Source organism: Carlito syrichta, unplaced genomic scaffold (genome assembly GCF_000164805.1).
Source record: "Carlito syrichta isolate Samal-C Ts95f unplaced genomic scaffold, Tarsius_syrichta-2.0.1 Scaffold303594, whole genome shotgun sequence".
In the NCBI taxonomy this organism is placed as follows: Eukaryota; Metazoa; Chordata; class Mammalia; order Primates; family Tarsiidae; genus Carlito; species Carlito syrichta.
This window is the reverse complement of record NW_007247690.1, coordinates 112,765-130,072: the sequence shown is the minus strand read 5'-3', so window position 1 is coordinate 130,072 and position 17,308 is coordinate 112,765. Positions and strand designations below refer to the sequence as shown.

Below are 17,308 nucleotides of genomic sequence, written 5' to 3'. Positions count from 1 at the left end.
GTCTCCTCCCGTGTGCCCTGAGGCAGGCTCCCATCTCCCGCCTCTGCCCAACTCCTGTCCGGCTCCACCCCCTCTGGAGTGAGCAGCTGAGATAGCACCACCTGCTGGCGATTCAAGGGAGTAAACCTACAGCCCCACGGCACGGACAGATTCCAAAGCACTGGGAAGTGGGTTTCAGATTATCCATACACCTGTTGGCGAATACCAGGACCTGCAAATAAATTTTGAATCACAGCTCTGCCCTTAAGTAAACCTCAAAACTGCAAAAAGGACCACCCCCAACCTACAGTGCAACTCCAGAATTGAGCAAAGTAAGAGGGCATACATAAAGAATAGGAGATTGAACAAACAGAAGTAAAACTAATCCCTCTGCCCCTCTACAGAATTAAAGAAGATGGTGACATGGAGGGAACGAAAGAATAGGGAAGGGGGAAAAACCGCACAAATGAAGAAAAACCAAAAGAAGAATATAGGTCTCACACAGACCCTGGGAAATTAGACACTGAGAAAACAGATTCTGGAACACAAACAATGAAGAGCCCCAGAATGACTGGTCACATGCAACAAACCCAGACATCAAGACATTAATAGAGAGAATTAAAAAAATTGAGGAGAGACAAGAGGAAAATAGGAAGGAGCTGATGTCAGAAATAACAGCAGTAAAGAATACTGTGAGGGAAATAAATAACAAACTAATAAGCATGGAAAGCAGAATTAGCCAAGCAGAAGAAAGAATCTCAGAGCTCGAAGACCAAAACACAGAACTAACCCAAACTGTCAAAAGCATAAAAAAGAAACTCAAAAAGACAGAACAAAACGTTCAAGAGATGAATGATCACTTCAAGAGACTGAACCTAAGAGTAATTGGCTTTCCTGAGGCAGAGAGAGAAACAGAGGCCACACTGGAACAAACATTTCATGAAATAACTCAAGAAAACTTCCCTCATCTCATCAAGGATGAAAAAATGCAAACACAAGAGATTCAGAGAACCCCTGCAAGACAACAAATTAGAAGACCAACTCCCAGACATATAATAATTCGCCTAAACAAAGTAGGTATAAAAGAAAAAATCCTAAAGGCTGCAAGAGAAAAAGGTCAGACTACATACCAGGGAAGACCAATTAGAATAGCAGCAGATTTATCTACAGAAACCATCCAGGCTAGGAGAGCTTAGAGCCCTATCTTCAAAGTTCTAAAGATAAACAATTTCAACCAAGAATAACCTACCCAGCCAAGATAAGCTTCATCAGTGAGGGTGAATTGAAATTTTTTCCAGATATCCAATGCCTAAGAGCCTACACTGCCACCAGACCACCTCTACAAGAAACACTTAAGAAAGTATTGAACACAGAAGAAAAGGAAAAAAGAACAACAACATTCTTCACAAGAGTACAGGCAAAAGATTAAAAATACACATGATCCAACTCTAAAACCAAAAGAAAGACAGCACACTAACAGGAAGAACAACAACTCTGTAAGAACATTATGACAGGGATCAACTCTCACATTTCAAAAATTAGTTTGAATATGAACAGACTAAATGCACCACTGAAAAGACATAGAATAGCAAAATGGATAAAATATCACCAGATAACAATCTATTGCCTTCAAGAAACTCACCTCACTAGAAAGGACACTCACAGATTCAAAGTGAGAGGATGGGAAACAAATTTTCAGGAGAATGGAACACAAAAGAAAGGAGGAGTAGCGATCTTAATCTCAAACAAAATACCCTTTAATATATCAAAAATTAAAAAAGATACAGAAGGCCATTACATAATGATAAAAGGTTCAATCCATCAACAAGAAATATCCATCCTAAACATAAGTGCACCGAACACAGGAGCACCAACTTTCATAAAGCAGCTCCTAGGTAAACTAAAAAAAAATATCGACTCCAATACCATCATTGCTGGGGACTTTAATACCCCACTCACAACCCTAGACAGATCATCAAGACAAAAAATTAGCAACGAGATCCGAAACCACAATGTGACTCTTGATCAAATGGACTTAATTGATACCTACAGAACCCTCCATCCAAAGACCACAGAATACACATTCTACTTATCACTACACGGAACGTACTCTAAGATAACCACATACTTGGCCATAAATCAAGCATAAGCAAACTTAAAAGGACCAACATTTTACCATGCACCTTCTAGGACCACAGTGGAATAAAAATAATCATTAACATCAACAAGGTCCCCCCCAAACCCACAAAGACATGGACACTAAATAGCACGATGTTAAACAACTTCTGGGTCAATGATGAAATCAAAATAGAGATTAAAAGATACCTGGAAACAAATGAAAATGAAGAAACATCTTACCAAAATCTCTTGGATGCCACGAAAACTGTAGTAAGAGGGGAATTTATATACCTACCAACATACATGAAGAAAATGGAAGGATCACAAATTAGCAGCCTAAGAACCCACCTAAAGAAGCTGGAAAAGCAAGACCACAAAAACCCTAATTTCAGCAGAAGAATCCAGATCACCGAATAAAAGCCCAAATCCAGGACATAGAAGACAAAAAGATAATACAAAAAATCAATGAAACAAAAAGTTGGTTCTTCGAAAGGATAAACAAGATCGATGGTCCCCTAGCTAGACTGACCAAGAAAAAAAGAGAAAAAAAACAAATAAACACAATCAGAAACACAAAAGATGAAGTCACATCTGATCCTGAAGAAATACAAAAGATCATTAGAGACTACTCTGTACACTTGTATGGAAACAAACTTGAAAACCTTTCAGAAATGGAAGACTTTCAGTCATCACACAACCTGCCTACATGGAAACAAGAAGAAATTGAGACCCTAAATAGACCAATAACAATCAAGGAAATTGACTACATAATAAGAAAACTACCTACAAAAAAAAGCCCTGGACCAGATGGCTTTCCAGCAGAATTCTAAAGATATTTAAGGAGGAGCTTATACCAATACTACTGAAGGTATTCCAGGCAATTGAGAAAGATGGATCTCTCCCCAAATCATTTTACGAAGCTAACATCACATTGATAACCAAGCCAGGTAAAGACCCAACAAAGAAAGAGAACTACAGGCCAATATCTTTGATGAACATAGATGCTAAAATTTTCAACAAGATCCTAGCAAACCAGATTCAACAACACATCTCAAAATCATCCATCGTGACCAAGTAGGCTTCATCCCTGGGATGCAAGGCTGGTTCAACATTCGTAAAACCATAAATGTAATTAAATACATCAACAGATGTCAAAACAAAAACCATATGATTATATCATTAGATGCAGAAAAAGCTTTTGATAAAATCCAGCACCCTTTCTTGATAAAAACCCTAGAACACCTAGGCATATGGGAAACATACCTCAAAATAGTCAAAGCCATCTGCGAGAAACCCATAGCCAGCATACTCTTAAATGGACAAAACCTGGAAGCATTTCCCCTGAAAACTGGAACAAGACAAGGATGCCCACTCTCACCCCTCCTGCTCAATATAGTATTGGAAGTCCTGGCTAGAGCAATCAGAGAAGGGAAGGAAATCAGGGGTACTCAAATAGGAAAAGAAGAAGTCAAGCTATCTCTCTTTGCAGATGACATGATCATGTACCTTGAAAACCCATGAGAATCTGTCAAAAACCTCCTTACACTGATAAAGGCTTTTGGCAAAGTCTCAGGATATAAAATAAATGTGCAAAAGACAATCGCATTTCTTTACACCAATAATAAACAAACAGAAACTCAAATAAAAACCACAATCCCATTCACAATAGCCACAAAAAAAAAAAAGAAATACCTTGGCATCTTCCTAACCAGAAACGTGAAAGACCTTTACAATGAAAACTACAAAACACTGCTCAAAGATATCAAAGATGACACAAACAAGTGGAAAAATATCCCATGCTCATGGATTGGAAGAATCAACATTGTCAAGATGTCCATCTTACCTAAGGCAATCTACAGATTTAATGCAATACTCATCAAATTACCAGCAACATTCTTCTCAGACCTAGAAAAAACAACACAGGAATTCATATGGAAACACAAATGACCAAGAATAGCCAGAACAATTCTAAGCAAAAAAAAAAAAACAAAAAACAAAAAACAAAGCAGGTGGTATCACATTACCAGACTTCAAACTTTACTATAAAGCTACAATCATCAAAGCAGCTTGGTATTGGTACAGGAACAGGCATATAGACCAATGGAATAGAATTGAGATTCCAGAATCAAAACCTCAATTTCTCAACCAACTCATCTTTGACAAAGCCTCCACCACCTACCACTGGGGAGAGGAGAACCTATTCAGTAAATGGTGCTGGGAAAACTGGCTGACCACATGAAGAAGATTGAAACAGGATCCCTATCTATCCCCATTCACAAAAATTAACTCTAAATGGATCAGAGACCTAAATGTAAACCTCAAACCATAAGAACCTTCGAAAATGAAGGAAATACCCTCATGGAAATTGGAACTGGCATCCAATTCCTGAGCAAAACCTGAAACCCATAGGCCATAAGAGAGAAGATAGGCAAGTGGGACCTCATTAAACTGACAGGCTTCTGCAAAGCCAAAGAAACCATCAAGAGAGCACCATAGACAGGGAAAAATTATTTGCCAACTTCAGGTCTGACAAAGGCTTAACATCTTGGATCTACAAGGAACTCAAACATGCTGAAAAGAAAAAAATAAACAACCCCATTATTAAATGGGCAAAAGATATGAACAGACACTTCTCAAAGGAAGACATCCGAGCAGCCAATAGACAAATGAAAAAATGTTCAACCTCACTAATCATCAGGGAGATGCAAATCAAAACCACACTGAGATACCACCTAACTCCAGTCAGAATGGCAATTATCAATAACTCAAAAAATAACAGTTGCTGGAGAGGGTGTGGCGAAAAGGGAACACTTCTACACTGTTGGTGGGAGTGCAAACTAGTACAACCTCTGTGGAAAGCAGTGTGGCGATTCCTAAGACCTCTAAATATTGACCGCCCATATGACCCCGCAATCCCCCTACTGGGAATATATCCTGAAGAACTCCAATCACTCTACCAAAAAGATACCTGCACACGTATGTTTATTGCAGCATTGCTCACAATAGCAAGAACCTGGAAGCAACCATGCTGTCCATCAAAAGAAGACTGGATTAAAAAAATGTGGTACATATACACAATGGAATACTATGCAGCCATAAAAAAGAACAAATCATGAATTATGCAGCACCTGGATAGAACTACAGTCTATAATACTGAGTGATCTCTCACAGAAACAAAGATCTGAGTATCACATATTCTCACTCATATAGTGGACCTTGAATATCCAATGTAATACTATAAGAAAATGACTGACAGTGGTGGGAAACTATGGGGAGGAGGGGAAGGGAGATGGGATTAACGGTAGTAAATATCTGTCTGGGGATAGGGAGACACCTCTTATCAATAAGGGTGCCCGAACGAAGCATATTTGTATACCTAACCCTTAACTGTACCCCACAATATCATAATAAATATTGATTAAAAAAATAGCCAGGCATAGATAGAATAACATATTATATTGTGTTCTAATGTCTGCCACGATATAATACATGTTTATGGTGTATTGTTTCTCTTTAGTTATAGGCACAGATAAAAAGACAGCATTTTTGAGAAGCATGAGCCTTTTTAAGGCAATATTTTAACTGACAAAACATAAAAGCAAAACAGAAGCATTTGAACTTATTTTAAAAATAAGTTTCAACCTAACTGGAAATGTTGTGATTGAACACTGTAGATAAATTTGCAGCTTAATAATATTTTCTCTAATAGTGAATAAGGTATATCAGAAAGTTAGGAGGGATCAAACAAATATCTAACACTGGTTGTGACATCAGCAATAAGAAGGCTGGCATGTGTTTGCCTAGAACTTTACACTTTTCCATAACTCTCTTCAATATCTATTCTCACAGCAGGAAACACTTGCTGACAATATTTCTGTCTATGTACCTTGAGTTGAAGCTTCATGTGGAGTGGGTCTCCCTCCTCACCCCACTAAGAGCCTTTGGACAGCAGGTGTCCTAAAGCTTGGCTGTCTGACTGTACACAAGGAAGCCTGGGGCCCAAAAGTGTCTAACACATCCCCTGGATGATATCAGAGCCAGACTCAGAACCAACCATGTGTTCTGAAGATCCTTGGCTTTTGTCAGCACAACGAACTCACAAATGAATGGCCAGCAGTAACATGAAAAGATGTTCAACCCTATGAGTCATCAAGGAAATGCAAATCAAAACCACAGTGAGATATATCATCTCAGACCTGCTAAGATGGCTACTGAAAAAATGCTTTGGTGACAATGTAGAGAAATTGAATCCCTTGTACAATGTTAGTGGGAATATAAAATGGTGCAGCTACTGTGGAAAACAGTATGGAGATTCTTAAATCAATTAACAATATGGCCGGGCTCAGTGGCTCAGCCTGTCATCACAGCACTTTGGGAGGCTGAGGCAAGTGGATTGCCTGAGCCCGTGGTTTGAAGACCAGCAGGGGCAACTTGGTGAGACCTCATCTCTACAATAAATAAAAATAATTTAAAAATTAGCCAGGTGTGGAAGCATGTGCCTGTAGTTCTGGCTACTTGGAAGGATCGCCAGAGTCCAACAGGTCGATGCTGGCGTGGCCGTGAGAGTGTCATTGCCCTCCAGCCTGGGCGATGGAGTAAGACTCCAACTCAAAAAAAAAAAAAAAAAAAATTAAACAATATAATTACCATATGATCCAGCAATTCCATGTTTGGGTATATATCCAAAAGAACTGAAATCAGGATCTCCAAGAGATATTGCATTCCCATGTTCATTGCAGTACTAATAATTTACAATAACCAAGATATGGGAAATAACCTGAATGTTCATCAATAGGTGAAAAGATAAAGTAAATGTGGTATATATACACACAACAGAATAGTATTCAGCCTTAAAAAGGAGATCCTATTATAAGTAACAACATAATTGGGGACATTATGCTAAATGAAATAAGCTAGATGCAGTAAGACAAATATTGCATAATTCCATGTACATGAAGTATCCAAAATAGTCAAATCCACAGAAACAGAGAATAAAATGGTGGCTGTCAGGGAAGGGGGAAATGGAGAGTTCAACTGGCATAAAGTTCCAGTTATTCAAGATTAATAACATATAGAGATCTGCTATGCAACATTGTGCCCATAGTTAATACTATATTGTGCACTTAAAAATTTATTAAAATCTCATGTTAAGTATTCTTACCACAGCAAAAACAAAAATACAAAACAGAAGGCTAAATGTGCTCATTTCAATCATTCCTTAATCATGCAACATCTAATGACCTCATACCAGGAAGCTGATGTGTGTAATGTATCCTGTGATATTTTAAACAGTATTTATTCCCATCTACATTTTAACTAACACTTAAGCCAAATCACATCTAGTCTAGTCTAATAAATCCTCTGTCCCACACACAGCAAGTGTCCTTCTGGTATCCTGATAAATTCTCCTGACACCGGACTGTGTATCATTAACAGAGAGAATAGAGCTGTTGTTTGAAATGTCAACAGTTTGAGGGAGCATTTGTAATAGAACCAGTTGCTGAAAGGGAACCCAGTTGCAGAAATGTTCCCACTTAGGAGTTTGTATTAAACGACCATACTCTACCATCAACAGTTTCAATTTTATTGATATATTTTAAGAGAGAGTTAGATGCCTCCAGTACAAAGGAAACTCAAAGGGGAATTGAGTCTGCTACTAGGCAGTTGCAAAGATTCTTAATTGCCCCAGCATGTCCCTAAATTAACCCTAACCCAGTGTTTGCTTCCTGTTCTCTTAACTCTGCCCTTTTATTGCAGATTTCAACTTACGTCACAAAGTAAAGATACAGTATATTGGATATTGTAATAACAGTGCATATTAGAAAGGCTAATGTCTTTCTGAAATAAAAATTACAGAATATAAAGCTTAATGCAATAGTCTTTACCAAGAACCAGATCCATAACCATGGATTAGGGCTTCACATAACTCCTGCCACTTTGCTAAAAATCACACAGGAATCTCCTCATGGCTTGAATCACCATCTAATATAGCCCAAGAAAGATTGCCTCATGCGAAGATCAGACAAACATACTCAAGCTCAGATCCATCTATCTATCCTTTTCTCTAACGTAAGTACTTCACCTATTACAGTAAAATAAAAACAATGGCAGCAACAATTACTAGTGGTTTAAACACCAAAGTAAACACTAAATAACAAACATCTGCAAGTCAGACCTCCTGTGTGAGGAGAGAAGTAAAGTCCTGCACTCACAGGCACTCAGGACAGGGCACTTGCGATGTCGATTCTTTGGAGGAACTATGGCCTGGCCCACACGGTTTGCATTGCAGGACGGTTGTGCTCTCTGCTTCTCTAAGAATCTGAGCAGGATTTTCCTCCAACTTTCTTCTGTCCCCTGCTTCAAAATGAGGACTCAAGGATTCCATGGATGGAAAGGAATGGTTCTGAGCACACCATAGGTGTCTAACAGATTCATCAATAAAACACACATCTTCCATAAGTCTGCTGCTCCACTGAATTCTCTGTTCCTTCTCCCTCAGGCTTATTGTTTGCAGAATAGAGACAAAAGGGAACCATCTTAGTTACAGCTGATGAAAGAGTTTGCATTTACTATGCTAGTTTTTGTAGGGTTTAAGTATAACTCTGAGGTTGTTTTCATGTAGGTTGAATATTACTCAGCAACAAAGAACCATTGCCTGTCTTTACCTTTATCGGTGGAGACCTAGAGATTTTAGAGTTGAATAAAACATGCATCCAGAAAAAGAGTAAAGGAGACAGAATCAGCTATTTCCCAATGTTGGAGTTAAATTACGTAGGAGAAGCCAGGCTCGGTGGCTCAGCCTGTAATCCCGCGCCTTTGGGAGGCTGAGGTGAGTGGATTGCCTGAGCCTGCGGGTTCGAGACCCGCCTGGGCAGCAAGACCTCATCTCTACAATAAAATAAAAAAATCAGCTGGGCGTGGTAGTGTGCGCCTGTAATTCCGGCTACTTGGAAGGCTGAGGTGGAAGGATCACCGGAGCCCAACAGGTCGAGGCTGCGGTGGCTGGGAGCAGCCACTGCACTCCAATCTGGGCGACAGAGTGAGACTCCAACTCAAAAAGAAAAAATTACGTAGGAGCGGGTACTAGTTGTAATAGATGAACCCATAGAAGGTGGAAAAAATGATCATTTCAACATGAACACAACTTTAAAATGTTTTATTATTATATACATTAGAATTGGAGATGTTTTTCACAGATTAATTTAAAAGGTATTTCATATTTCTCTCGTTTTTAAGATTTATTTTCATAGCTGATAATAATGATAAAATTCATTTTAAAACAAAAATACTGTCTTTTTGTAATTGTGTTCTATGAAGCCAATAAGGTTAGAGAGAGTTAATTCATAGGGGGCGAGTGTCCTGAAGAAATAAGACTGTGCCAGCAGGTGGAGGCTGCGGTGGCTGGGAGCATGCCACTGCATTCCAGTCTTGGTGACAGAGTGAGATTCCAACTAAAAAAAAAAAAATGAAAAACTCGCTCTCTAACTGGCTTCTTGACTTCTGGGCAATTCAGTATCCACAGCCCCAGGGGACTTCCAAATCTTCCTTGAGAAGGCACACTCTGTTACATGTTGCAGAATTTTCCAGGAGATGGGAGCGAGGGTTGACCTCTGCACCAGGCAATCCTGAACTCACCCACTGCCACATGCAGAGTGACATGGGCCACCCTGAATAACTCCACAATGCTCTATGGAATCTTGACTTTTAAACTGAACATGAAGACAGAGTTATGTCAAGATATGAAGGTTATGTAGACACGGTATTGGCTCAACCGCCGAATCAGCTATAATAAAAGCAACTGACTGATCATGTGAACTGAGCGTCTCTGAGATGGATGGTGACCAGGTCTGCACACTTCACCAATGGAGTGAGGAATCAAGCCAGCAGCCTGGGAAGGGGAGGGTGGGTGGAGGGACCGTGACCTCCCCTCATTCCAGTTTACAGCATGAACGCAAATCTGGTGATGTCGCCAACAGGCTCCCTCTCAGCCCCCAGAGCAGGAGTCCTGCCACTGGGGCTGTGGGAAAGAACAGCTCTGTAACCTTTCCCAGCCTCTCAGCATCAGCATGGCTGGGAAAGCTGGGTGGGCAGAGGAGTCTCCTGAGACTGTAGAAATTCAGTCAGAGATAACCCAGGAAGAGCCGTGCAGCTGCAGGGGCAGGAACATTATTGTGAGCCTCTGCTATGAAGCTGGGAACTATGTGTATTCAAGTTTATATACATGTTTATCCATTCATCAACTACTCATGCATTTATAATCCATTTATTATCCCTCCAGCCACACATTCCACAAAAGCCCATTGAGTCCCTGCTACATGCTAGTTTCTTTTTCAAAGAATTCAGAGAGTTGTTTGTACCTACAATAAAGATGCTAAGATTTCATGCCTTTAAAAATGTTGTATCTGATGTTTGTAAAGACCTCTTCTCCCCATTTCCCATCTTTGCCTGTCAATTTGGTGAACTTCTGTCTACTTCTCAAGACTAGGCAGCTTGGTGTAGCTGCCATGACTCCCAAAGGCTGGTTCACTGGGTCCTTAGCTGATGTAGCCATCGCATCTTGTCACCAACCTAGTAGCAGGTGACCATATAGAGCTGACACTATTCATGCTACTCACAGGAGTTACTTTCTAACCTGGATCTTATCATTGTGTCTTTGTATACCCTGCAGATAGCACACAGTGAGTTATCCAAAAATGTTTGCTAAGAAATGGAATGAATGGATGAAGGAAGGGAAGTCAGTTAACCAATTCTTTGTTTCCTCATCACTCAACAGTGACTAGTAGGTGTTTCCAGTGTGTGCCAGGCCCATGTTGGGAACTGAAGTCAAGGAGTGAGTGAGACCATCACGGGAGTCCCTATCCTCAGAGAGATTTCATGCAGACAGAAGTCAAAGCAGCGTCCAAAGTCACAGATCAGCACTTAAGTGGCCTTGATGTGTGGCTCTGCCAGTCAGATATTTTTTACCTAGAAACCTGAGGCTGTGTGATGGACCCAAAACAGGACTGAGTGAAGAGTTTTAGTACTGTTTGAAAAGATTTGGGATTTGGCTTCGGATCAGCTGGAGAGGGTGAGTTAGGAGCTGAGAACACTTCTGTTATTCCTTTTTTGTTGTTGTTGTTACTGTGTGTTCATTCAACAGGTGTTGACATCATGCAAGATAATAATTAAGAACAAAGATCCCAAACACAGCCAGAGCTCTGACAGAGCCTAAATTAAATTAAAAGACTTTCTGAGTCCCTTGAGTTCTCAGATGTTTTTTTCTAGATTATACAATCCACTTACCCGGGCAGGGCAGAATGTTGCATTCCTGGTATTCCAGAGATGGACCCAGACAAGGCATCCCCCCATACTTGGGTTCCGGGTTGTTGCAAACACGCTTCCTGTTCCGAATGCCCCTGCTGCAGTCACGGCTGCACTGTGACCAGGACGTCCAGGCTGACCAAGCCCCGTTGACGGTATGGGCAGAGTATCTCCCAGCCCGCAGGAAATCACCAGAAAGACCTGGTAAGGAAACAGTTGAAATGTGATTCTGTTGGGAATTCTCAGAGTAACTACAGTCCATGTGAACTTTTATTCTGTATCGCCTTCTACTTTATTTCTAGAAATAGCCTCTCAAATTCAGTTTATTATCACAAAATAAACTTATTTTGAAATAAGGGAATAAATGGATGAGTTGAAGATAGAGTCCCCAGATTGAGCAAATAAAATAGAGGAAGTTCAGTTAAATGTGATTGTCAAATAAAAAATAAATACTATATTAGGAGATGTATATCCCAAATATCACATGAGCATGCCTATACTTTAAAATTTGATGGGATATAGTCACTGTTTAAAAATGGCTTTTAAATTACATGGGTCACATCCTCAAAACCATTCATGGGAAATATTTGTACAAGAAAAAAATTCTGAAAATTATCTGAAATTTCATATGTAAATTCCTGTATTTTATCCACCCCCTAGTTGGAGGCAACAAGATCATCCCTTGTAGAATATGTATCTTAAAATTGGGTCTTCAGTTATCTTCCTCTTGATATTTCACCATAAATTTTTTCTTCTAACTAGAAAAAGTTTACATAAAATTAATAAGAATGACTACATTCTGTTGTTCATGTTTCTTGGTGGGTGACATTTAAGTTGTACATCTATTCACATAAAACCCTCCATGAAAGCAGTCTCTTTATTTTTTGTAAGAAACAATAAGTTGGTGCAATCACTGAACTACAATGAGCAGTAATATGAGGGAAAGAGAGAGTTAATTTGGTGGGAACAATAGGATTAGAAAGCGTGGTCAAAGCAGGTGGCTCTGAACTGCAACTGTTGGGCCTCCAAGCATCCAAGCTGTTCACCAGCTTCCAGGAGAAGTCATGGAGGTCTGTGACATGAACGCACCAGTGGCTGTCACACAGAGCCTTCCTTGTGGCAACACAGGCAGATTTATCCCAACAGATCAGTCCAGCATGGCAACACACTAGCTCTGTGGCACTTGTCAAAGCCAACCACAAAGGATCTAAGACCTCTTTTCTAAAAATGATGTCAATTGTCCCCGTCCTTTCTATACTTTGTTCATGTTGTGAGAGTAAAGAAGGATCACAAACTCAAAGTGCTAAGGCATGTCTGGGATGGTCTCAAGATGGAGTCATCCCTGTTTTCGTTAAATGGTGCTCCAAAGGACCCATTTGTATCTATTTCTTTTTTCTTGGAGTAGCTTTTCCTTTGGAAGAGTTTTGGTCAATTAGATGAAAGTGAAAAAAGAGATAAAGAACCAAGCAAAGAATGACATTCCCAGAGATCACTGGACTCAATCCCTTTTTCTGCCGCTAAGACAGCTGAACTCTAAGAAGAGCAAGACACTTGCCCAAGGTAAAATGACCATTCTGTGTCAGGGCTAGGCAGAGCTCAGGGTCAGTTCCTACCTCAGGGTTTTCTCATGCTATTAATATAGCATGCAAGGATTTACACAGCTTTGAGGGCAAAACAATTTCAGAGACTACAATAGTATTCTCACATATTGTGCTTTTTAAAGGAAAGTTTTTATTTTTATAGGTATAAACAAAGAAATGCACTTCATTGCCTTTGTCCAATTTAGGGAAAAATAAAGTTTGTTTTCAGCTTACATTTTAGTGCATTTCAGCTGATGATTTAGTACCAGAAGATCTATGAATGATTTTTCTGAGACTAAGTAAATCTCATACCAATGATTCTGGATCCATCATAAATACAGTGCCATTTGGGGGGATTAATTCATGGGATCACCTTCATATATAACTACTTTCCTATTGTCAGGGTCCTTCCCTTTAATTTGCTATAAAATTGGCTCTGCTGTACATGAATCATTGTTTAAAGATTACTAAAAAGTGAATAATCAAAAACAAAAATTCCCCCTTGTTCTTTATGACCTTAGAGATAAAACCAAAGGTTTTTCCATGGAAATGAGTCAAGCCCTACAGACTCACTACTCACCATCTGTGGAGCAGCCGCTGGTTCCATCACTAGAACAGTATCGCATTTCGATTCTCTGTCTTCCCACTTCCAGCAAATTTGGATCAGGTAGGCGGGCTTTGCATGTGTATCGGAACCGCTGCTCGTAGTGGCCACCGTTGTCCGAGATGTTGACAGGTGTCCAGGGTGTCCAGGGTGTGGTCTTCTTTAGTTCAGGACATGGGTTGGTGTTACAAGGCTGGTACTCCTGGGGGGAGGAACAGGTATAGCGAATCTTACCATATGTCCCAAACAGAGCGGACTCACGAGGGTTGCCTGTCCTTTAGGGAAAGATGAGGGTCTCTACAACATCAGATCTAAGACACTCAAGGGTGACTCTATAAAATTAAAGACACATTTATGTTGCATCATGCATTTCACAGAATGTTCAGTATTCAACTCATCTCCAAAAGGCATCTGCACAGTTTCTCCTGTGTAAACAAAGGGAGTGAGGCAAATAAACTTAATAGTGAAAAAAAAGGCTATCTCATAAAAATCATCCTTTTACTTAAGCAACCAAAAATGCTAATTATTCTAAAGTTAACTTTAGCTGTTTTCCCTAAAAGATTAATTTTAAGATCACATAATATTTAGTTTGAAATGAATGGGTATTATAAGCCCTGGGATCACACATCCCAGGTAGTGGCAGGGTGGCCACATGACAACACAATACATGAAACATTTTACTCTATAAGAAGTTCTTATTTCTCATTTAATAACTTGAAGGCATTTTTCATTTTCTCTTTCCTTCCCTCACTCCTGGGTACCTCCTTTGTAACCACAGGTGACAGGATCCTGGATAGCTGAGCATAGAGTAGCTTTGAAGCTCTGGCAAGTGAGACAGGCGATGTGTGGGATAGGATGTAATTCAGGACTAAGATGATGAAAATCTATCTGGAGCTCTTACTGATTTATCTAACAAAAATTCTAAATACTATGGCTTCAAAAACAGAGCAAGGGGTACACGGGCTGACCTTGCATGCAATACTACATCATGACTTCTCCATTTGACAGTAAAGGATGTTTCACTAGAGGGGAATCCCACAACATTAACACACCTAGTTATGGCTATACTTGTAAAAATGTCTTGCAATGTTACACATATAAATCACTCTTTAAGCTTTATTATAAAATCAGAGAACTGCTCTATCCTGTCTCTATCTCTTTCAGTTGCATATGTTGATGCTTATCTCCATAGAGCTGACAACTCCAATATTCCAGTATTAGTGTTATTTTCATTAACTGCACAGAATGGAAAAAGAGACTTTCACGCTTTACTTCCTACCCACACCCTGTGCCTACCTCATTATTGTAGACTTTTTGTCTCCCAACATCTTCATATAATTACACTGTAATGCTGGCTAGATCAAAATCCAATCTGTGTGCTTATCATTAGGTGGACACTATCCATATCAGAGTGATATGGTAAATTGTCATTGATTTATGTTTCTCATCCAGTTCCCTTCCATTCCAAGTCAATGGTTCTCTTATTTTTGGCAAGTTGTTTTTTACTTTCTATAAACGTGTCATTGATTCACCATCCATCAGGTAATTCAGATACAACAGGAACTGCACCAATTGCATATCCCTAAATAAATCCCTCTGAGGGATTTATTTAGCGAATAGTGCTGGAAAACTGTTTGACAACATGGAGAAGGATGAAACTGGACCCCTACCTATCACCATATATAAAAATCAACTCTAAATAGTTTGAAGACCTAAATGTAAAACCTCACACTATAAAAATCCTAGAAGAAAAAATAGGAAACACCCTTATGCATATCAGAGTAGGCAACCAATTCTTGACTGAGTTCTCAAAAGCGAATGACATAAAAGCTTAGGTATATAAGTGTGACCTCATCAAACTGAAAAATTTTTGCACAGCATAAGAAACCATTAGGAGAATAAAGAGAAAATCCACAGAATGAGAAAAAATATTTGCAAACTATGCATCTGACAAGGGCCTAACATCCAGGATCCACAATCTACAAGGAACTCAAATAAAGTGAAAGGAAAAAAACAAACACTCCCATTAAAAAAATGGGCAAAAGACATAAACAGACACTTCTCAAAAGAAGACATACAAGCAGCCAACAGACTCATGAAAAACAATGCTCAGCCTAAATTAAAATTACAATGAGATACCACCTAACTCCAGTAAGGATGGCTATCATTAATAATTCCAAAAACAACAGATGCTGGTGTAGGTGCAGTGAAAAGAGAATGCTTCTACACTATTGGTGGGAGTGCAAGTTAGTTCAACCTCTATGGAAAACAGTGTGGCAATTCCTAAAAGAAGTAAAAATTGACCTTCCATATGATTCAGCAATCTCTCTTCTGGGAATATACCTGGAGGAACATAAATCACTCCATCAAAAAGGCAGTTGCACATTCATGTTTATAGCTGCACTATTCACAATAGCAAAGACACGAAACCAACCCTACTGCCCATCAAAAGTAGAATAGAGAAAATGTGGTTACATATACATGATAGAGTATTACACAGCCATAAAAAAGAACAAAATTACGGACATTGCAGCAAATTGGATGGAGCTGAAGACCATCATACTAGGTGATCACAGAACTATCAAAGAACAATACCACATGTTCTCATTCATAAGTGAGTCCTGAACAATAATTGCATGACCACAAAGGAGAGATTGGCAGTTGTTGGGCACTGCTGGAAAGGAAGGGAGGGAGGGAGGTGGAAGGGTACATGACAACACAAAGAATACTAGGTCCACTACAGGGGGAAGGAGAGCCGGTTGAAAGGCCAAACTTCACCTGCATGCTGCCTAAATATGTAGTTAACCTTCACTTATACACCATATCTCTATAATAAAAAATAACATAAATTAAAATAAAATGAATTTCCTGAGAGAATTTCCTGACACATTCCAATGTCGCTTGGCAACTGTGTGCTTGTTGAAGAATACTTGTCCTAGATTACTCCACAGCTTCATACTTAGGCTTCCTTTTCTTCTTCCATGTGTTCAATCTTTTGTTTCTTATATTACAAATCTTCATCTTAGTTGACCTTCCACTTGCTGGAGTGCATCCTGCAGTGCCATTCTAAAGAAGTGTATTGAAAAGCAAACATGTGATGCTTTGTTATTATCATGAAACATCTTTACACTACCCTCAAACTTGACTTAGAAGTTCAGTAGAAATTTTAAATTAAGAGTAATTCCCCTTCAGAATCGAATGAAATGCTTCATGTGTTCTATCATTCATTGTTGCTCTTAAGAAATATAAAGCCAGTCCGATTTCTTATCCTCTATATGTGATCTTTAAAACAAGATTTTTCCGCAGCTTTTAAGAATTTTTTTCCCCAGAGTTCTCAAATAGCATGATTATGTACTAAAGTTTGAATCATTTTGGTAAACTATTTTAATCTATAAATTCAAGTCTTTTGTCTTGGAAATTGTCTTAATGATTTCCATATTATTTCGTCTCCTCCATTTTTCCCCTCTTTTTTTCTTGCTGTAAGCCCTATTGCTTGGATATGAACTGCTTGACCCATTTACAATTTCTTATCATTTAACTCATATCTTCTGTCTTGTCACAATTTTTTTTTTTCTCTGCTTTCTGGGAGATTTCCTCAACATTATATTCCAAAATCATTATTGGGATTTTCATCTCTTTTATTACATAAATTTTCAAAAGTCATTTTGCTTTTCACATTACTTTCTCTGATTTGAGTACACTAATGATAAAAATTATTTTGAGGTTT

At 39.1% G+C, this 17,308-nt stretch overlaps 1 protein-coding gene across 1 annotated transcript in view; it reads right to left on the bottom strand.

Moving 5' to 3' along the window:
• Positions 1-17,308, bottom strand: part of SEMA5A (semaphorin 5A) — a 120,649-nt gene that overhangs the window by 24,228 nt on the left and 79,113 nt on the right. Inside the window, exons 7-8 of the mRNA XM_008058694.1 lie at positions 13,558-13,783; positions 11,380-11,598 (exon numbers count right to left, since the gene is read on the bottom strand). Coding sequence (XP_008056885.1) covers positions 11,380-11,598; positions 13,558-13,783 — 445 coding nt within the window. The remainder of the gene's footprint in view (positions 1-11,379; positions 11,599-13,557; positions 13,784-17,308) is intronic.